A 19,352-nucleotide genomic window follows, 5' to 3' on the forward strand; every position below is an offset into this window, starting at 1 on the left:
TAATAATGGAACTAATTTTTCATTGATCAATTTGATTTTTCATACCTTGTTGAGAAGGAAACCGAGATAACCCTGCCTCGCATAGAAACGAGAAACTGAATCCATCTGTTTCAAACTGTTCATCAGATTCGGTAGGGCAGTATTGATTATCGTAGATGGCGTTGCTTCGTAATAGAATTGATCGAGATGACGTTTGATCGAATCCAGAAATTTCACCTTGTCTTTAGCATCGTTCAACGAATCGGTAATACTGAAATCATAAACAGACTATTAGAGCCATAATTCAAATAGCAGAAGGAGGTTTAGCAAATTACTTTAAATTCATACTTCGCATCAATCATTTTCCACTTTTTGAGCAGTTTTGATTTAGCAGCAATGAGCGTTCCGATCACCGCTTTACATTCTTTTCCTTTCAATTGTTCCGTTATACTGACTAACATTCTCTGACGCCGGCGCCACCTATCAAACTCTATTAACGGCCCCGATAACAAATCTTGCAATCTGTAAAATAAAATTTTCACATGTAATGTATACAAGGGATTCCACCAGTACAAATAGAAATGTTCTCTACAATCTTACCGCTCTTCACCATTATCAATGATCACATTTTCTATGGTAGTAATCCAATCAGTAACTAGTTCCTCATACTCTGCTATAATACCCTGATCTAACGCGGCCATTCTCTGCTGTTTGTATTCATTACTAACAACATTTTCCGGTTGTCTCAGCATCTGCAGTAATAACATAAAATAGAATATATCTAAGCAAATAATTCAATAAAATGTACCAGTTATGTAAAATGTACTACAAACCCAGTAATTGGTATTCGAAAATCCCCAAGTTTTTCCCTAATACATGGGGGATTTTTTAATTTTGGTTAAAATGGAAATGGGGCCTTCATGTGATAAGTGAACACGATCACACTATAGAAGTATCGACATTTTAATGGCGACTGATTGATAAAGGTGATTAATTTTCAAGGAAAATTGTTGAAAGCGAGTTCCTTGACATCCCAAAACTATGCTACATGAAGTTTAAAATGAGTTGCCTAGAGAAATATCGATACTATTCTCAAAAATTTCCAACCCGGGAAATATTATTTTGAAATTCCAAAAAAAGATTTTCCGCATTTCCCGGTACTGTGTGGGAACCATGACATACCATTTGTTTAGTACTGTGTAAACTAGTAGTACCAGCGGCTGAATCTGATAAAGCATGGATACATTTCTCCATGTTTGTAATAAAATGGGTTTGCTGTTCAGCTGTGCACATGCCCCAATCCTTTTTACATTTCAGTAACGGGATACAAGCTTCCGATAGTAACGAATGTAAAGATTCCATTGTCTGAGCTTTCAGCTCACCGCAATAAACATCTTTCTCCATATGAACAGGATCGACGTCGCGTTCGACATCGTGCCGAATAAAAAACAGCACGGAAACCTCTTCCAGGTTTACATCTTTCAAATTAGTGAGATTTCCGGTGACGTGCAACTGACGACTAAAAGGCGTATTCGAATCCGGTTTATCCGTATAGAAAAATAACCTCCGCGGACCGTGCGCTCCAAGAAACTGATTTATAATTTGAAGAGTATCGTCTCTGCACATAAAATCCTCGAGCAGAGTCGGATTGTCAAATCCACCGACATGAAAACTCTCCTGGATTTTACTCGTGATCCACCAATGTCGCTCATCCATGTTCAATGTCTATTCATTCAGCCATCAGCTATGACGTCACTCGTTTCTGTTCCTAAATCAATAGATAATAACTTCTTATCGATTGATGTTAGATTGACAGCTAGCAATAAAATTAATTGATTTTGATTGTATCATGTTTCAGCTGAATTTTAAGTGTTATTTTATTGTTTTAACGTTAGATATTCACTGTTAATTCGTTAGATAGGATTCAATCATTCAAAGTGTTATTGCCGTTGGTTATTCATCGGTTAAACTGCTCTACATTTCCTTTCAAACAGTTTTTTGTCAAAGTTTTATCCCAAAAACGATACGGTACCGGAAATGATATATTATAGTGTACAGTATCCATAACAACAAGAAGCGAACTGTGGCACGCGAGAAACGACGAGAGGGCGCCACTATACGGTAATAGTAACAGTGATTTCTGACAGGTAAATAAGTATTCTGTCTGTGTTAATTCTATGATCGATAGTTCCATCAGTCATTTGAAAAATTAATCCATATTTACGACTCTCTATATATGATTTATGTCACCAGACTGGGGGTGATTGTTATTCTGAATACTGAGACATTTTAGAAAAAGTGAGTGTATGGCCCGATCTCACTGACTGACTGTTGTTGTCCAATTTCGTAACTGCTAATAATAGATTTGCCCCCACTATTCCTATATAGAAAGTATTTTGTATACAGGAATAGTTCAGTTTACGTCACAGTAACGTTTTGTGATAGAAAACATATTTTACTTTAAATCAATTTTTTCCAGAATGGATCGTTTGAGAATTCCAAAACCTCCACCGCCGCAGGAGGTCACTGCTCTACCACTGACAACTCCTGTATCCTCAGGAAATGTACGCTTCGTTTGTATATCTGACACGCATTCTCGGACACAAAAACTGGAAATACCTCCTGGAGACATTCTCATACATGCCGGTGATTTCTCGAATGAAGGACGTATTTCGGAAGTAGCTAATTTCAATAAATTTTTAGCTTCGTTGCCTCATACCCGTAAGATAGTAATCGCCGGAAATCATGAACTATCGTTTGATCCAGAGACGAATATGATCTCTTACGATCAGATGTTAAAAGAACTTCACGGTAAAGATAATATACGTGACCTGCTGACCGATTGCACTTATTTAGAGGATAGCGCTACCGATGTATTTGGTTATAAAATCTATGGTTCTCCATGGTACGTCTTTTATGGTTGATGACTGAAGTCAATAATCAATTTGAATTTTCATTCTTGTCATCTGTCAATTTTTCAGGCAACCCGAATTCATGGGATGGGCTTACAATTTGCCACGAGGAAAAGCATTACGAGAAAAATGGGACATGATACCGACTGACACAGATATATTGATAACTCATGGTCCACCATACGGTATAACCTTTGAAGTATCTGTTGTATACTGAATGTAGATGTATTTGTTTACATACAGTTAATGGTACCTTGCAGGACATGGTGATGTCACTAGAGGTAGGAACAATGTTGGTTGTGAAGAACTTCTGAAGACGATACAACTGAGAGTCAAACCGTTGTACCATATATTTGGACACATACATGAAGGTATATAGTCCAGCGCAAGAAATGATATCAGTTAAAATCTACAAATTGGAAAATTGAAATGAATTAATTTTTTGTTTTAGGCTATGGAATAACTACTGATGGTACAACAAACTATATAAATGCATCAACATGTACTATCATGTACAAACCTTTAAATCCACCGATAATATTCGACCTTCCCCTAAAAGATGGCGTCACTAAGGAAAAACATTGAAATTGTTGAATTTGGTCAGCTGAAAATGCTTCATCTGTGATAGGTTAATGGTGCTAACAAATTATTATAGTTAGAATCAAGTGTGCTGTGTGTCCTCCTCAGGAATGTAAATAATCAATCTATAAAACTGTATTATAATATACAATTTATTTCTAAATGCTGTGGTATGCAATTAGACACAATTCAACAAGGAAAATGCAACATACATTTCAGATTTCATTTGCCAAACATTATAATACTCACTGTACGTTAAAGTTAATAAATACATCTACATAATTCATCAAAAATAGCAATTAGTTAAATTTTTTATTGAGTACAAATTGGATTTAACGGCTACTCTTTATCAACTGAAAACTCTCGGGAGCCACAAAGAAGGTTTGATACCTAGCATTTCTGAATGATCTTGAAATGAAGCCAAAGATTCCGTACATAGTTACAAAAATTTACAATTCATTAAAAAAACTGGATACTCAATATCGTTTATTATTTTGAGTATTTCATTGAATTCATTCACTGAAGCTGACAATATGATTCGAAGTCGAATCATGTAAGAAAATTTCTTCACAGTCTGTTTTACATTTTTTAGCGAATGGTCTCACGATTCAGCTGCTGGTTGAGTTTCAGGCTCTGATTCCCCTGATTCGCCCGGGACCCACAGACCAGAATCAACACATCGTTTTATATGATATTCCGCCTCCTCTTTCGGAAACTTTGTAATTGCTTCTTGTAACAGCGCAATATCTTTTTTCTCAAAACATTCTTGCAATTCCTTGAATAAGAAAAAACAGAGGGTCAAGGAATAGATTTGGCACTATACTGAAGTTTGTAGGTCGACTTGTCAAAGCTGAACTTCAGAGAATGAGATTAGCTCACCTTTGGTAATGATTCGAACACTTCTTGAGGGTCCAGACCTCCCGGTCCTAATCGCTTTTGACGTTCCTCCTGAAATTGAAATGAAAGATCATTCATAACGATACCAACGTAAACAGATCTGAAACATGTTTGATTGGTAACTAACTTCTTCATATTCGCGCACAGCTTCATCAATACGGGCCTGAGCACGTTTTCTAATCCTTTCCTTGAATGAATCTAATTCGTCGTCAAAAGCTTCCATGTACTGCTTTTCAGCCATTTTGATTCTACAAATATAATAACCACCGGAATAAGAAAAAGTTTGCCATTTTTAACAAATTTTTTTTACGGGCAGCAAACATCTACAATACCAGTACACACCGTGAGAAAAATGGGCCGATACATTCCCTCGGATCTCGGTCTAAAGATTGAGCTAACTGCAGAATAAACTGCATCACTATAGTTTGATGAGCAACATGTTCCATTAGTGATGTTTTCTGAAATAAAAGTAATATTGTAAGACCCAATAACTACATACAATTCTCTCCAATCAAATCAAATATACGTAACATAATCTTACTTCTTCGACTTGTAAATTGATGCACCAAATCACTAGATGATTCGCAGATTCATCACAAACCAAGTCTCGATTCTGGAGCAGATACTCTTGACTGTCTTCATACTTTCTCATCATTCCAAACTTTTCTATTCTACTCTTATTTTCTTTGACAAATTTTTGCTATGAAATGACAAATAGCCATAATGTTACTAATTTGACAAATCCATCGCAACCAAAAACATATTTGAATATTCAAAAAATTCATGATGCCCAAAATTATATATTTACCAGTCTTTCAGCTTTTTCATCTTCAGTTAGTTCCTCTTTTTTCTTCGGAGTATTTTTATTTATGACCTAAAACAAACAAGAAATACTTGAATAATGTAAAGACCTGTGGTGTCAAAAGAACAAACAAGACTTCAAATAATTTTCACTTACAGTCCGTGTTTTGCCGTCATGACAAAGTGTATCAACATTCCACGGAGTGAGCTGTAAACAAACATGAACAAAATACACATTACAAACTGAAGCAATTAACAAACCAAAAATACAGCTTAAGAAATACCAAACAAAATACCTTCTCTTGTTTCTTTAACTCATCTTCCTTCTTTTTCCAATCTATCTCTTGTTTTTCAATTTCGGCAGCTTTTATTTTCAGTTCATCAAGTTGTTCGGATAAACTTGGGTTCTAGAAAAAAATAATGGAAATATATTTCAGTTCAGCGTAAGATGAGAAGCGACGAATTAAATCGGCTTGTAGATGATTGACTGATGTTTTACCTGTTCCGCTTCTTTTATCTTCTGCTGTATAGCTACCTTTTTCTTTTGGTGGCTGAAAAATAAATATGTTTCCCATGTTGCCTAAAAAAGTGTATTTTCCCTCTTTCCTCATTTAGAATTAGAAATACTTACTCAGCTATTCCTTTTTCGAATGTTTCTCTTTTTTTCTTTTGTTCTTCCATGCGTTCTACTCGAGCTTGATGTTTCCATCGGAATAAACTGGCTGTATCGACATTTGGATGGGTATCGTCTTCATCATCAGAGATCTAAACAAGAAAACAATTGGTAAAATACATTTTATTGAAAAAACAACAAAAATCTTCATAGCTAAAAATAATACGACGTGGCTCCGGTTAACGCATGCGCAATACAGTAGAATTCCGACTTGCAATAATTGGGATTCAAAACCAAATGAAAAATTAGTGGAGTCCTTTACCCACTGACTGAGCCACAGTACACGACTGGAAGCTGAGGGAGTTAACTCATATATAGCCTCAACTAACCCTAACCCTATTCCTTCACGCATGTGCAAACGTAGATATAGTGTAGATTCTCTCGTAACCGGAGCCAGTTTAAAAATAATAATATAATATTAAAATCAAGGGAAATGGATTTGGAGTTTCACAATGAAATTTGTGTGCAATCCTTTTTTTAGATGTTTTGATAAGTTATTAAGGTCGTTATTAGTAAGTAGGGATAGATGGAAGTGAACACTTTCTTTCCTCTCGGCTCCACCACCTCTCCGACTCTATCCCCCGGCCTGTCGTCAGTGTGTTGGTCTGCCTCTTCGACTTCGAACTACTAAAAGTAAGCTATAAATAGTAGACCTCTCATATTTTTACATATACTCAATTTCTTACCTCTATATGATCCCATTTACTATAATCTAACCTTGACATGTTACTGCGGCTTTAACTGCGGAATACCGATGAATGAAAGGGAAAGGCAAAAGAAGGCAAAACCAGATTTCACACGATCGAATAAACTAGAAATAGAAAACCCGGAAGTAAGCCGTGGTTAATTCGTAGTCGACGGAGTCAGTCATACTAATTATCCGCTTGGACACCGACAGAAATTAACACACATCGTCCTAGGTTTAAAACCGACTTGATATCTCTAGCCTAGGATTGAAAAAATTCTACTTGCGCCCGGAGTTACTCTTTTCAATGATTTATTTCTAGTCAAGTGAATTCCAGCGAGATATTTAAACCAAAATTGATTCACTTCAATAAAAATCAAAACTAACACAAAACGCCAGTCAGTGTGTTGCAAAATTAGATTTTATTTTATTAATTAATACGGATCAATGTATTTAAAAAGCGCTATAAAAATGTTGAAATTCACATCAGATAAATTCTACCAATAATAAGAGAATGATTTAATCTCCACAATATAAAACATCACTAATGACATGATGAATTCAGTAATCTTCAGGTTATGTACCTGACATAGCCCCATCGATAAATGATTTGAGTACTAATCATTCTATCTTACACTCATGGAATACAACATACACTTCAACGGTAATACTACTGTTTCCTATATATACTCCTTAACATAATTCAATTAATTCTAATTCTATTCATTTATAATTTGTCAAATAGATTAAGACGAGCCGTAGGCAGTGGTCTGTTGATATAAATAAAAATGATCATATACAAAGTTATTACAAAAAATATATACAAAAAAATTGGATTTACATCATATATATAAAATAGTATTTAATACACTCTACACAAATATTTCTAAAATTTTCATCTAATTTTCTTTCACTTGCCAAATCCTGTTGGCTGCATCATACATTGACCAGCAATGCAATACAATGCATGGAAGACACAAAAATAATGGGACCCTAGTTCCATAATTTGAGCTAGATTTAACTCAGTCAGTCAATTTTCTAAGTCCTAAAATATGATGTAACTCAAAATTATGGAACTGCGTCCCCCGGGTTTGTCTGTCTAAGAACCATGAGCAGATGAGTGGTGATGTCACTGTCCATAGAACAGAATTCAAGATTCTTTAAGTTGATGTTAACAGGATAAATGCAGCAATAACAACGGATGAGTGAAATGGAAGAACTAAGCTGCCTTTAGTTTCAGTTCTCAATACTAAGTCTCACACTAAGTTTCACAATACTCTAAAACACAAGTGCAATTCACCGTACAGACAATACCTATCTAAAACGCCTCAACCTCTGAATGTCTGGACGTTGTTTTGTAAAAATTCTATAAATTCAACTAGAAATAAATAATAGAAATAACACTCATTACAGCATTATGATAAAATCTATAATTCCTCACTGCATTCGAATAATAATGAACTTATATAATATCCAGATCATCGTACGATCCTAGAACTGGTGACTTGGGTATAAAACTTCTACGGAATTCATCATCGGTCATGTAGAGCGGTTGAGGAGTTTTCTGATCGACTGCAGGACTACTACTGCGAGGAACAGGCCGTAGAGGAACGGGAGAAGACGCTCGTAACGGAGACGATGATCGTAGTCGACTCGACCGATGACTGTGGCGATCGTGAGTGGGAACATTTTCTTCGATTCTCACGCGTCGTTTAGGTTTCGGAGAGGATGAAGGGCTACTCGTAGCGCTGATACGAGCTGCTTGCAGATCCGCATCCAGTTTGTCCATCTAAATATACAATAATGACAAGACTTATATAAATAACGAGGAAAATAAAAGTTTCAAAGATAAGTTATATTTGTCGAGCTATTGGTTCATACCTTGTACTCATCGGCACATTTTCTAGTTTCTAGAAGTTCATCTCGTAAACGATTCACTGTCTCTTGTAATCTGTGAAAAAAATTCAGCAAACGATTAAAACATTCAGATTCAATTGAGTAGATGACTGCCGGTCCAACACGGTTCACATACTTCGCGTATCTTTCATGAATTCTATCTCTTTCTTTGTTTGAATCTTGTATATCTTTGATTTCTTCTATGATATAATGCTTTTCCGCCTCAAGTTCTATCGATTTGTTGAGGTTTTCCTCCTTTTGTCGACGAAGAGAATTCGACAGTTCATGTACTTGTTCCTTCGAATAAAATTTGTTACCGTTATTCATAGTCAGTTGCCTAGATAATACAAATTGAATGATTTATAACACTTACTTCGAGAACTTGAACCTCATCTGTTTTCAATGCTTCGCGCTGAGCCAGGACTACAAAAGAAATGTCTAGGAATGAGTACAAAACTTTTACTTGACACAATAATCATCCCCGCAAATTAAGACACGTACATTGTTTCTGTATGACTAGGTCTTCTAAGACTTCATTTTGTTTTTCCAGTTCATTCACAAATAATTTCCTATCAGTTTCGACTGATTGTACGGCATCCTTCATATCTATTTTAAGGCGAGTTTCTCGAGTTCTTTGTTCCTTCATCTGTGACTGTAACCATTGCAATTTACTCTACAAAATAAAAATAAAAAACATGTTAAGAATCCATGTTGGAATTGAAGAGCGGCAAAATGCTAGTTTATCTTATCCTGGTATATCCTACCTTCATATCAGCTAGCCATCGTTGAGGGTCACTGTGGCACTTTCCTGGAGACAAAGCCTGGCGATAGAAATTGAGCGATGAAAGGTTATTCACATTTTTTACGCATACAGTCATGATTATTGTAGAAATGCTTACATCATAAGTTTCACTCGAATCAAGAGTTGCAAGTTCAACTAAACCGTTTACTTCAACACCAATTGAATGTAAAATATTCTACAATAAATAAAGCCATGCATTGATAGTTTAGCCACATACAGTGAAGTAAGAACAGATCCACGAAACACTTACGGTAATTCAACTGACATTAAAAATAAGTATGAATTCTTACCCTCTGGTCGCGCTCTAATTTTTTTATACAGTCTTGAACATCCAACAACTCCTCTTCAACTTTCCTGGCCCTGAATCAACAAAAACACAATTCATCACCATTGCTAACAAATCAAAAGATGATGAATATTATGGAGGGAGCAAATACCTGCTTATATCATCATCAGCTATTTGTAGTTTAGTTTGATATTCCTGTCTTATTTTCAGTATTTTACGTTTCAATACGGTGTTATCATCTTCTAGTCTTCCAATCTCATCGTGAAGTTTATCGATATCATCTTTGCTCTTATCATCTTTAGCCTTTAACATTTTATAAGCAGATCTATGTTCTGAGACATCAATCTGTAAAAAATACCAGAAAACAGAATTTAAATTAGCCCCCCATTGGCTCCATAGTGATGAAAATTCCATGGTTTCATCTATCACTTAGCAACCACTAAAGCAACTCTATAGAAACTCCAGCTATTTGCAGAAAAGCAGAAAGGATTTCAGGTAAGTATCTACTATTTGTCTTACTTTTAGGGCTTGTATTTCAGCTTCAAATTCAGCCTGATCCCTTTTCATTCTTCTCGACATATCTTGTACAGTCTGAATTTCTCTCGCCTGAAAATGACATCAAAAACATCATGATTTAAATGAAATACACAAAAAATATCATTGAGCGTCAATTCTTACAATTACAACCTACAAGTACAAATGAATCTAGCTGTGATAGTTACCTTGATATCTTCCATTTGTCGGCGTAACTGTTCAACATCTCGTAAATGTTTCTCATTCTCCTGAACAGGGGTAAATTATATACATAGATGATAGTTATTTTATTAGGCTTCTTCAGAATATGAAATGACATTTATACACATTAATTGAAAGGTTATGAATCGCGAATAATGCAGCGATGAATGTATTTAACAATAATGAAATGTTAAATGCACAGTAATGAAGAATGGGTAATGTGAGTAATAATAGTTAGACAGACAGCAAACTGACATTACAGCAAAATTTTTTAAGTTGAAATCAAATAGAGCTTACCTCTCGGTTTTGCTTTGATAACAATGATATTTCTTCCCTGAGTGTTTGTTCTATGTGATGCGCACCCATCAAACTGTTCTTTAATTCCTAAAAAAAACCCAAATAACATGATGTATTACAAAACACTGAAGAAGACTAATCAGTATTCTGAAGTTGACTGTTGATGGTATATTTCTTACGGTGCGTTGTGTTTGCATTTCCTGAGTTTGAGCAGATAGTTCAGCTTTTAGTAAGCTCACTTCTTGTAGTTCTCTCTGAAAAAAATCATCGTCAACCATTGGTTATGAAATAAAATGATTCAGCCTAAAATGTATGAACTATATCAATCAATTGACTATATTTGCAAACATACTCTAAGTGTTTTACATTCATCCTGAGCGACGAGACACTGAGCCTCGACGCTGGATAGTTTCTCTTCAAGATGGCCGCGTTCGTCTTTAATCTGCGCATACATCACCTCTGATGAATGTAACTCCTCTTTGAGCTGAAGAAAAGAAGTATCCACATTTCACTACTGAATCGGTCAACATTTTATAATGATTCAACAATGTCTATAAGTATAATATCTATCATACTTTTTCATTCATGCCTCTGTAATCGCGAACATCTTTATCCAAGTCACATTTAATCGCCTTAATATCGCTAAGCTGAAACAGAAACATTAGTTATAATTACTTTCAAAGACATATGTTCAATATAATAGAATGAGAGGAATGAACAGTATCTCAAAACTCACCTCTGCATCTCTGAGTCTGAGGTGTTCTTCTTGTTGAGCACGAATTTGCTAAAATACAACAAAATGTTTAGAAATTCAGTAATAATTTCATTACTACTCAACACTTACACGTCTCACAGTAGGTAGATGATGAACTTACAAGAATGTCTCCCATTTCTCGTTTCATATTTTCTAATTGTTGACTGGCAGTGCAAAATTGAACTTTCATCTGTTCGTGATCTTTTGTTAAATGCGTGTTTTTCTGATTGAGTTGTTCAGATTCCGTGCGATATTTCTCCAGCTCTTTTTCTAGCCGCTTACATTTCAGTTTCCACCTGGGAATTTAACAGAGAAAATTCACCCTATTGAACCGAAACTCAGTTTCAATGACTCAAGCATTTAAGACTCACATTTTTACTGTTTCTGTTGCTCTAGTCCTCATTTCGTCTTGGCGTATTTCAGTTTCTTGAAGCTGATTGTCTGTTTTCTTCAATTCGTCTGCGTATCGATCAGCCTCTCTCGTTAAATCTCTCAACTGTCTCAGGGCGTCTTCTAATTGAGAAACCGCCGTATTCCTCTGACGTTCACATTCTTCATATTTTATCTTAAATTCTTGTAGTTCCGTCATCAGTTTTAAAATATGCTTTTCTTTGTTTTCCATGTCTTTTTTCATGACCTTAAGGGACGAAAAAAATTTTTATAATCATTTCTTAAAATTCAAATCAAGTGCTGATTCAAAAAAGTTCATTTAATAACAACCATTACCTCAACACTATCAGAAAGTTGAGATTTTTGACGTTCAGTTCTATCCAGTGTTCTTCTTACATCCTCGATTTCCTGAGATCCTAAGTGAGTTGATCGCGATATTTGTTGTTTCAGTTCTTTTATCTCTCGTTCCAAGTTTCTACGCTCATTTTCACGTTCCTCTTTGGCTAGAATTATTAAAAATTTCCAAATGAAATCAGCAACAAAAAGAAACTTATACCATTTACTAGTATTATTGAAACTTACCAGTTTTATAGCGTTTTCTTTCTTTTAGTTCTTCTTCGGTTTTCATTTCTTCCAATTTTGATCGCAAAGTCGTGCGATCCTTCTCAGCATTTGAAAGCTGATGCCTCAATTCTTCCATCTGAAAATGATTTCACCTTGTTATTATCGGCAGAACAAGTGTTTAAGTGGATTAAAGAATTCAAAGAAAGGAATCAATGAATGAATCTCACCTGTCTCACTAGAGCAACTTTACTACCTTCTGATTGGTCAAATCGTCTTTTGATATTTTCTAATTCGCCCTCAATCTATGAATGAAAATAAATAAATGAAAAAAAATGAAGTAACACGAATCTGCCATGTAAATTTGGCTCTTATCTCATTCATTTGATTTTTATTTAACGGGCCCAGAGCCAAATCATAAAGCAAAAACTGTGAAACACCTTTCTAAAGTTTACCTGTTTTTTCTGAGTATCAGCCTGACTTAGTCGGTGTTTCCACATACTTTCCTCAGCTGACATTGCTGATTGTAAAGCTGGTACTTGTTGTGGCTGTTGTTGCTGCTGTTGTAATGCCTGTTTTAAATAACACAACGTATCATATATATGATATCCCCCTTTACTTGTCTGCTACATTACTTCTTCGAAGGAATTTAATTTACCTGTCGTAATTCAGTAGAAAGTCGTCCTACATCGTATCTTCTTTGTTCAGTAGTTTTCTTTTCACCTTTCAATTCTTCCTGTATATTATGCAGGCGTTTTTCTACGCTATCGCTCTACAAATATTCATCGCAGATTTCATGAATTGCGGTGCACATTTTCAAGAATGAAACGTAGTTAAAACATCCACACTAAAACTTACAAGATCGGCATTTGAGCGCCTTAAACTATCAGACAATTCAATCATCGATCTTCTATTTTCAATTTCATCTCTAAAAAATGTCAACAAAACAGTTAAAAATTTTATAATGATCAATTACACGTATAACACTGTTCAACCTCGATAGAGAGTTCAAATGATTAAAAATCCATAGAAGAACAAAAGTTTTGCATCATTTGTGACTTGTCTTGAGAAGGGGTATGAACATTCGACATATTGAATTCAACATGATATGTATGAAAAGTGAAACTGTTTGTTCTTCTATGGGTTTTGTAACATTTCACTTGCTTGTTACGTCTGTCTAACTCTCTATTCAAATCATCTCGTAGTCGATGTTGATCCGTCGATAAATCTCGCACATTCTGATGTATCTCGTGAACCTCTTCAGTAGAAGCCGTCATATCATCAGTGAATCTAACGGCGCTTCGTCCGGCGCGGCCTCTCCGTCGACTCGACGCTTCTATATCGCTTTCCGACGAACGCTGATCAGAGAAAAAAAAGCAAGATCGAGATATCATTATTGAAAACTTTCAAAATGGGAGCAAATCAATATCATTCAAAATAGCATATATCATTTAAAGATAAATTCATTGCTGCATATGAATAATTAAAGTGATAATCACGAGAAAAAAACTCAACATACCCCAAACTCTCTGAATGATGGGCCTCTTCTCCTGCGCCGTACTGGATAAAGAGAATAATACCGATACATGTTTACTCAAACAGGTCCAAACATTTATAACTGAGTTTAAACAGGTGGAATTCAAAAAACACTGTGTTCATCTATTATACTAGATCATGATTTATGCATAAACTGGTAGCAAAAAATATACATATATATGCATACATAGACGAAAGTTCGACAAAAGTAAATTTGCTTAAATGCGGGTGTCGAATTTCAAATTTTACTATAAAACGTCATCTACCAAAGACAGAAATGACAAACAGTGAATACTTGTACGAATAAAAGAATGGCTTTTTAAGCCGATCTGAATGAATAACTGGTGAACTAGTAAATCGTACAAGGCACGTGTAAGCATAATGAGACACCCATACAATACTGAACTTCATATTATCAGACAATCAGCAGGATACAACTGACTTAAAAAACTACTCACCTCTAATACCATCTTCAACCTCTAGATCACTAGATCGGAGGGGTCTCGATAGATCAGGACTGACACTCGCACTACTAGCTGCTGATGCTCTGATTCTTTCTTCTTTCAATTGGTCCATTGTTTTATCTAAATCTCCTCGTAACTGAAAAATATCGATTTTGCTCTTTGCTCATTAAATCAACAATAATCAAGTATTTCTAATGATGAAAGAATTAACAGAACTCTTAATCATTACAAAAGATTTAAGCAGTTTCAACTTAATTTGAAGTCACGCTAACTGTGCCTAGTAAAATATTGTGCTTTATTTACATTATCTAATCACAAACATTTCAGGGACAAATTCAGATTCATGATAAAATGGAATTTTAAACAGTTGAGATTTAAAAAATCAATTTAAGGCCTAATTCATTTTTCTCAATCATCAAGAATCCATACACCAAACCAAGAAGACCTTGCGTAGGATTTATTAGCAGTATGGAAATGGTTCTCAACAACATGTTTGTGCAAAAACTGTACATGAATCAATTTTATTACAGACATCATCATCGTCAAAGCATGACCGGGTGTTTAGCGGTATTCGTCAATTAAACACACTGAGTATTGGATAGGATAATCATGGATAGATATATTTCATTAATAATAGACCAGCTCGCTCGATTTACAGCCTACTGTTTGAGAAGCATTATTGTTATTCGTTTCATTAACACTACAAACTTCAAATGGCAATTCGAAAATCTTTACAAAAAGATTCCGAACAATCGACACGCTTATGACCACAGCTTGGCAGTTAACCAATGGAATTAATCATAATCAGAAGAATTAGTAACAAATATCACGTCTAGTTATAACTTTAAAAAATCCATACCTATAGAAGCGTCCTAGGGTCATGATTTAGAAAAATTATTTGTAGGATTAATTCCGACATAATATCTCGGAATAAAATTGTCAAACTTTTTAGTTTAATTGAAATGATTTTTCTCTGCGATATTATGTCAGAATTAATTCTTATTTGTTATGAATCAATGGAAATTTCAACTACCTAGTATCTGTTGTCCTGGGGATATTTTCATTGAATAAAACAAATTCTGAATTACTTGGGGATAATCTCAGAATAAAACATTTTATATACATCACATTAAAGAATTTGACAAATTTGCTCTGACATGATATCTCTGAACAATATAATTTCCATTGAGATATAAATGTATAATCTTTGAATAGATTTTTTGAAGAAAATGGAGTTGGAATTTCCATTGATTAAAAAAAAAATTGGAATTTTTTTTAGAGTAAGACGAAATATCTGGAAAAATATTTCGATTGAATAAAAAATTGAAATTCAAGATATCAAAACTAATTCCTAAAATATCATTGCTCTCATGTCCCCAGGACACTTCTGTACATTAAAGGATAGATTGTAATGAAAGAAAGTATGCACAGTTCAAACCAACTGCAAAATAATAACATTAAGGCCTAGGTACACCAAAAATACAAAAGTATTTTTGTCTATACACTTAATAAATAAAGGTAAAGCTATCTCGTTTTAATGCTCAGAGGTAAAGATACTAAAACATGGACTTACCCTTTCCATGGAGGACGATTGTTGGGTATTTAAATCTCTATATGTACCCAGCATCCGATCTACTGAGCGTAGATTCCTATTTGTGTCCTAAAATATTACAAGAAATAAGTGCATTTTAAAAACAAACAAAAAATAGGCTACAATGAACAGAGTTTCATTTTTGCTAGTTTCCACCATATTGTGACAAAACTAAACTAAAACCATTAAAGAACAAATAATGTTTATAGGCCTAATGTGAGAACAGACCTCAACGCATTCCTTCAGTTCTTCCATTTTGACTATGATTAAAAGTCCACTTAAGGCTACGGCCTATAGGCTTTGCGTTATCCAGTCAGTCACAAGAGGACTCCCCAGACCAAATCGTATAGTACACTGAACATTTTTATATATCGTAAAAATAGAATTTCACACTCGCACTCACAAGTCAGAACTGAGTGACTGAATAATAATTGAGAGACAAAATAAATGACCTAAATTATTAATGGAAAAGATATTAGAAAGAAGAACAGGATTTCTACATAAACGCTGATTTGTAAAGCGTTAAAGATCTTTCATAGATCCTGACTTTCAATTTCCTAAATAGACAGTCACATACAATAGAATCCTGTTTAGAATTTCAAAAGTGATCAATTGGCAGTGATCGATAAGATTTTTGAATTATAGATTACAGAAATACCGATACTAAAACTAATTTCAGTATATTCTAATACATTTAATATCCAGGGTAACTAACTTACAGTAAAATACATGATACAGAACAGACTCCGCGCAGAATGAATCAATAATCATTTCAATTATCGGTTGATACCGAGTGGAGACAGGCCACGCATTTATTCATCCATTCAATGACTCTCGCGCAGTCCATATCTCAATAAACCAGACCTGACTTGCAATCATTATTAACTGCCAATTTCCAACTCACACGAATAATAGCAAAAACAACATCAATCGCGACAGTGAATATATTATAAACACTGCGTGCACTAATCACGCATGAAAATCTATAAATATCAAATCAAAAATCATCAACCTTACCAGTTAGCCTGCGCATAAAATTTAGAAAAATTTTTCAGCATTTTATCTCATCTTTTGAATATTCACATCAAATATCTAATTTTTTTGAAAATTTTCATGCATGTCAAAATTTTCGAATAACAACATTTTTCAAATTTTTCATATTTTTCCCTATTCTTCGCAGGAATCTTAAATCTTAGGATTGTTCAAATTTTCCATATCAATCACTACCCAGTGTAAACTAGCTAATTAAACGAGAACCTTAGAGTAGGATGTGACAGGTTCCAAGCAGACTTTTATGTCTTAATTCAAATGTAGGGATGTTTGGAATAAAAATAGACATTGTATCTTAGTATCTTACCTTTAAAGAAGAACTTATGATCCCAACTTGACCGGAATTGACATTTTGCATTCTTTGACGCGCTGAATGTCGCGGAGAAGCTAACGATCCTTGAGTCGAACCATCTCCGAATATATCTGAATCATCACCACTGGAAATATCTTCACTATCGGCCATAATTCTGAACTATTAGCAATAACAATCTCACTACACTGCACACAACAGCAATACGACCTGGTGAAATTGAAAAATAAATAAGCTAGGCCTAACACTACATCACATTGATGAATACAGTGTAGATATTTAACAGGGCCTACTATGGTGAGAGCGTTCTCATTATTAGGCACTGAAACCAGTAGGCAGTATAAAAGTCGACCAGCCACAATTCCTAAACTAAAAGTGATTTTTTGACACTGAAAAAAAGATGTGCAACCTTTTTTGATGATGTGTACAATATAATATGATGCACGAGCCAAGGCCTAACCATTTACTACAAAACAAGAAAAGGGGCACTTGCGTTCATCTAAATATGGATTAGGCCTAGGCCTAATTAATTTAAATGGACTGAAAGCTAAATATTGCTTGCCCGAGCGCATCTATGTAGTAGTGTGTATGTAATACATAGGCTATACACAAACAATGCCAACAAGGCAAATCATAAATGCCGGTTTGTGTTTTTGTGGTGGTGGATTGAATCGGTTGACCAATTCAACGTTTGAAATTTAAATTTAAGACCCTATGAACCGATTTCTCTGGACTATTTCGCGTCTTAATTAGAACAAATACTTTGAACACGCCACCCGAAGTTAATTTTCACTCTCTAAACGCAGCCTTGAATTGAAATGAAGTATTAGATGCGTTCAACTCACCGTTAATTAACAGTTGAAGAGGCCGCCATTGGTACACAAACAAACCTTCATCGCGCAGTGAATTAAGAATTCAATAAAACCATAAACCAGCACAGCTGAGTCTAATAAAATCGAATAATCCACTAACAAGCGGACATCATACTTGAGAAATGGAAATAAATTGCAAAATTCCTGTAAAACAGTGTTTATTCTATATCAGGTGGACTCAAAATGTCAAGTCAAACATTTTGTGCAATCAAAAATTACAAAATATTCGCCTCTATAATTCAAAATATAAACAAATGCACGTGGGTAGATGTTATCATGTTTTTTTCTGGAAAAAGTCAATGGTAATCTCTTTTTCAAAGGTAAATTAAAGTAATTTTGTAAAGTTTGATGATGTTTCTATCGTGTCTATGCGATTTGATTTTCAATGGGTGTATTCTCCGAGTTAAACCAACGGAAAAACTTTTAGGAATGAGCCTCTGCTATAGCGATAGATGGCAGCATAGTGGAATAACACTCACTTGCCTCGGATGGAAACTACCGTACGGACAAACGAACGGACCAATTCAATGAAGCGCTCTATTGAGCATTACGCAACGGTGGCACTAGTAAATTCGTGAACGTCTTTAACAAAATATCTCAGGATATTTGAAAGTGCGCCTAGTCCTAAGACCGATGAACAAGCCTACGATCCTAGGACTGACCAGTCAGTAAGGAAGACCAAAAAACTTTTATAGTGCAGTGAAAACCATGATAACACTTTTATACTAAAACCGCCGATCCGCGGGCCCGGTGGGGTCACCTATTAATCGTCGTGTGTGCGTGAACTGTATCGTAAGAATGTTTATATTTCCCACCTATGAGGCGAATTCATTACGAATTAACAATTTCGACGTTTTAATCAAATATACATATACATATATAGTCCTTATGGATTATCGGACAGTCCTCGGTCAATTCAATTAAGTCGCGTTTAAGGAACACCGCGGTATAGTGAATAATTGATTTGAATTCCGTTACATAGTGAACTAAACATATCATTGGAAATTTAAGTGTGATTAATCTATGATTCTTGAGAATGGATCGTAGAGCGGGGATGTGGTGAGTTCTAAACTAAAAATACCTTACTTCAAACCGTTAGAATCAAAAATATTTTCTCAAAGTTACCTGATATATCGACAAATATGATTCGAACTATGATATCAGTAATCTGCTATGAACTAGCGAATATTGAATAAATACATGTATTTCGAAAAATAAAGTGACGCCAATAGCAGCGAGTAAAATGAAAGTTACTAATTGGAAATAATTCTTTTTCAGGATT

The 19,352-nt window shown here is 34.8% G+C and overlaps 4 protein-coding genes across 4 annotated transcripts in view; 1 reads left to right on the top strand and 3 right to left on the bottom strand.

Moving 5' to 3' along the window:
* The window catches only part of LOC141915202 (uncharacterized), a 30,018-nt gene extending 28,281 nt beyond the window's left edge, over nt 1–1,737 (bottom strand). Inside the window, exons 1-4 of the mRNA XM_074806653.1 lie at nt 1,162–1,737; nt 580–731; nt 328–501; nt 46–250 (exon numbers count right to left, since the gene is read on the bottom strand). Of these exons, the coding sequence (XP_074662754.1) occupies nt 46–250; nt 328–501; nt 580–731; nt 1,162–1,695 (1,065 nt within the window). The 5' untranslated portion in view covers nt 1,696–1,737. The remainder of the gene's footprint in view (nt 1–45; nt 251–327; nt 502–579; nt 732–1,161) is intronic.
* Nucleotides 1,738–2,106: 369 nt separating this feature from the next.
* LOC141898091 (metallophosphoesterase domain-containing protein 1-like) lies at nt 2,107–3,699 on the top strand. Its single transcript, XM_074783900.1, has 5 exons — nt 2,107–2,126; nt 2,459–2,884; nt 2,961–3,076; nt 3,152–3,262; nt 3,343–3,699. Exons 2-5 carry the CDS (start codon nt 2,460–2,462, stop codon nt 3,474–3,476), a joined length of 786 nt encoding a protein of 261 aa, XP_074640001.1. The 5' UTR covers nt 2,107–2,126; nt 2,459; the 3' UTR covers nt 3,477–3,699.
* A 9-nt stretch (nt 3,700–3,708) lies between these two features.
* Nucleotides 3,709–6,673, bottom strand: LOC141898090 (hsp90 co-chaperone Cdc37-like). The gene is made up of 11 exons (XM_074783899.1): nt 6,528–6,673; nt 5,800–5,933; nt 5,668–5,719; nt 5,465–5,575; nt 5,326–5,376; nt 5,176–5,241; nt 4,909–5,067; nt 4,710–4,825; nt 4,495–4,615; nt 4,350–4,418; nt 3,709–4,245 (listed from the first exon to the last, which is right to left on the bottom strand). The coding sequence occupies exons 1-11, from the start codon at nt 6,564–6,566 to the stop codon at nt 4,072–4,074; spliced, it is 1,092 nt and encodes a 363-aa protein (XP_074640000.1). The 5' UTR covers nt 6,567–6,673; the 3' UTR covers nt 3,709–4,071.
* Nucleotides 6,674–7,013: 340 nt separating this feature from the next.
* LOC141898086 (centrosomal protein of 128 kDa-like) lies at nt 7,014–18,064 on the bottom strand. Its single transcript, XM_074783892.1, has 30 exons — nt 18,044–18,064; nt 17,196–17,408; nt 15,821–15,907; nt 14,242–14,383; nt 13,767–13,807; nt 13,412–13,605; nt 13,106–13,175; nt 12,906–13,019; nt 12,703–12,819; nt 12,478–12,552; nt 12,269–12,386; nt 12,023–12,189; nt 11,668–11,933; nt 11,418–11,592; nt 11,279–11,326; nt 11,118–11,189; nt 10,895–11,026; nt 10,722–10,796; nt 10,543–10,629; nt 10,233–10,292; nt 10,030–10,116; nt 9,662–9,855; nt 9,515–9,584; nt 9,322–9,399; nt 9,187–9,243; nt 8,924–9,095; nt 8,796–8,845; nt 8,559–8,719; nt 8,408–8,477; nt 7,014–8,315 (listed from the first exon to the last, which is right to left on the bottom strand). The coding sequence occupies exons 2-30, from the start codon at nt 17,349–17,351 to the stop codon at nt 7,989–7,991; spliced, it is 3,462 nt and encodes a 1,153-aa protein (XP_074639993.1). The 5' UTR covers nt 17,352–17,408; nt 18,044–18,064; the 3' UTR covers nt 7,014–7,988.
* Between the last annotated feature and the right edge of the window lie 1,288 nt (nt 18,065–19,352).

The sequence above is a fragment of the Tubulanus polymorphus genome, chromosome 1, assembly GCF_964204645.1.
Source record: "Tubulanus polymorphus chromosome 1, tnTubPoly1.2, whole genome shotgun sequence".
Classification (NCBI taxonomy): domain Eukaryota; kingdom Metazoa; phylum Nemertea; class Palaeonemertea; order Tubulaniformes; family Tubulanidae; genus Tubulanus; species Tubulanus polymorphus.

Coding starts and splice junctions, on each gene's coding strand:
- LOC141898091 (XM_074783900.1), top strand. CDS start 2,460: ATGGATCGTTTGAGAATTCCAAAACCTCCACCGCCGCAGGAGGTCACT. Junction 3,077..3,151: donor AACTCATGGTCCACCATACG/GTATAACCTTTG, acceptor GGTACCTTGCAG/GACATGGTGATGTCACTAGA. Junction 3,263..3,342: donor ATTTGGACACATACATGAAG/GTATATAGTCCA, acceptor TTTTTGTTTTAG/GCTATGGAATAACTACTGAT.
- LOC141898086 (XM_074783892.1), bottom strand. CDS start 17,351: ATGGCCGATAGTGAAGATATTTCCAGTGGTGATGATTCAGATATATTC. Junction 12,387..12,477: donor AAGTTGCTCTAGTGAGACAG/GTGAGATTCATT, acceptor AATCATTTTCAG/ATGGAAGAATTGAGGCATCA. Junction 11,027..11,117: donor ACAGAGGCATGAATGAAAAA/GTATGATAGATA, acceptor TCTTTTCTTCAG/CTCAAAGAGGAGTTACATTC.
- LOC141898090 (XM_074783899.1), bottom strand. CDS start 6,566: ATGTCAAGGTTAGATTATAGTAAATGGGATCATATAGAG. Junction 5,934..6,527: donor GTAAATGGGATCATATAGAG/GTAAGAAATTGA, acceptor TTTCTTGTTTAG/ATCTCTGATGATGAAGACGA. Junction 5,377..5,464: donor AGTTAAAGAAACAAGAGAAG/GTATTTTGTTTG, acceptor GTTTGTTTACAG/CTCACTCCGTGGAATGTTGA.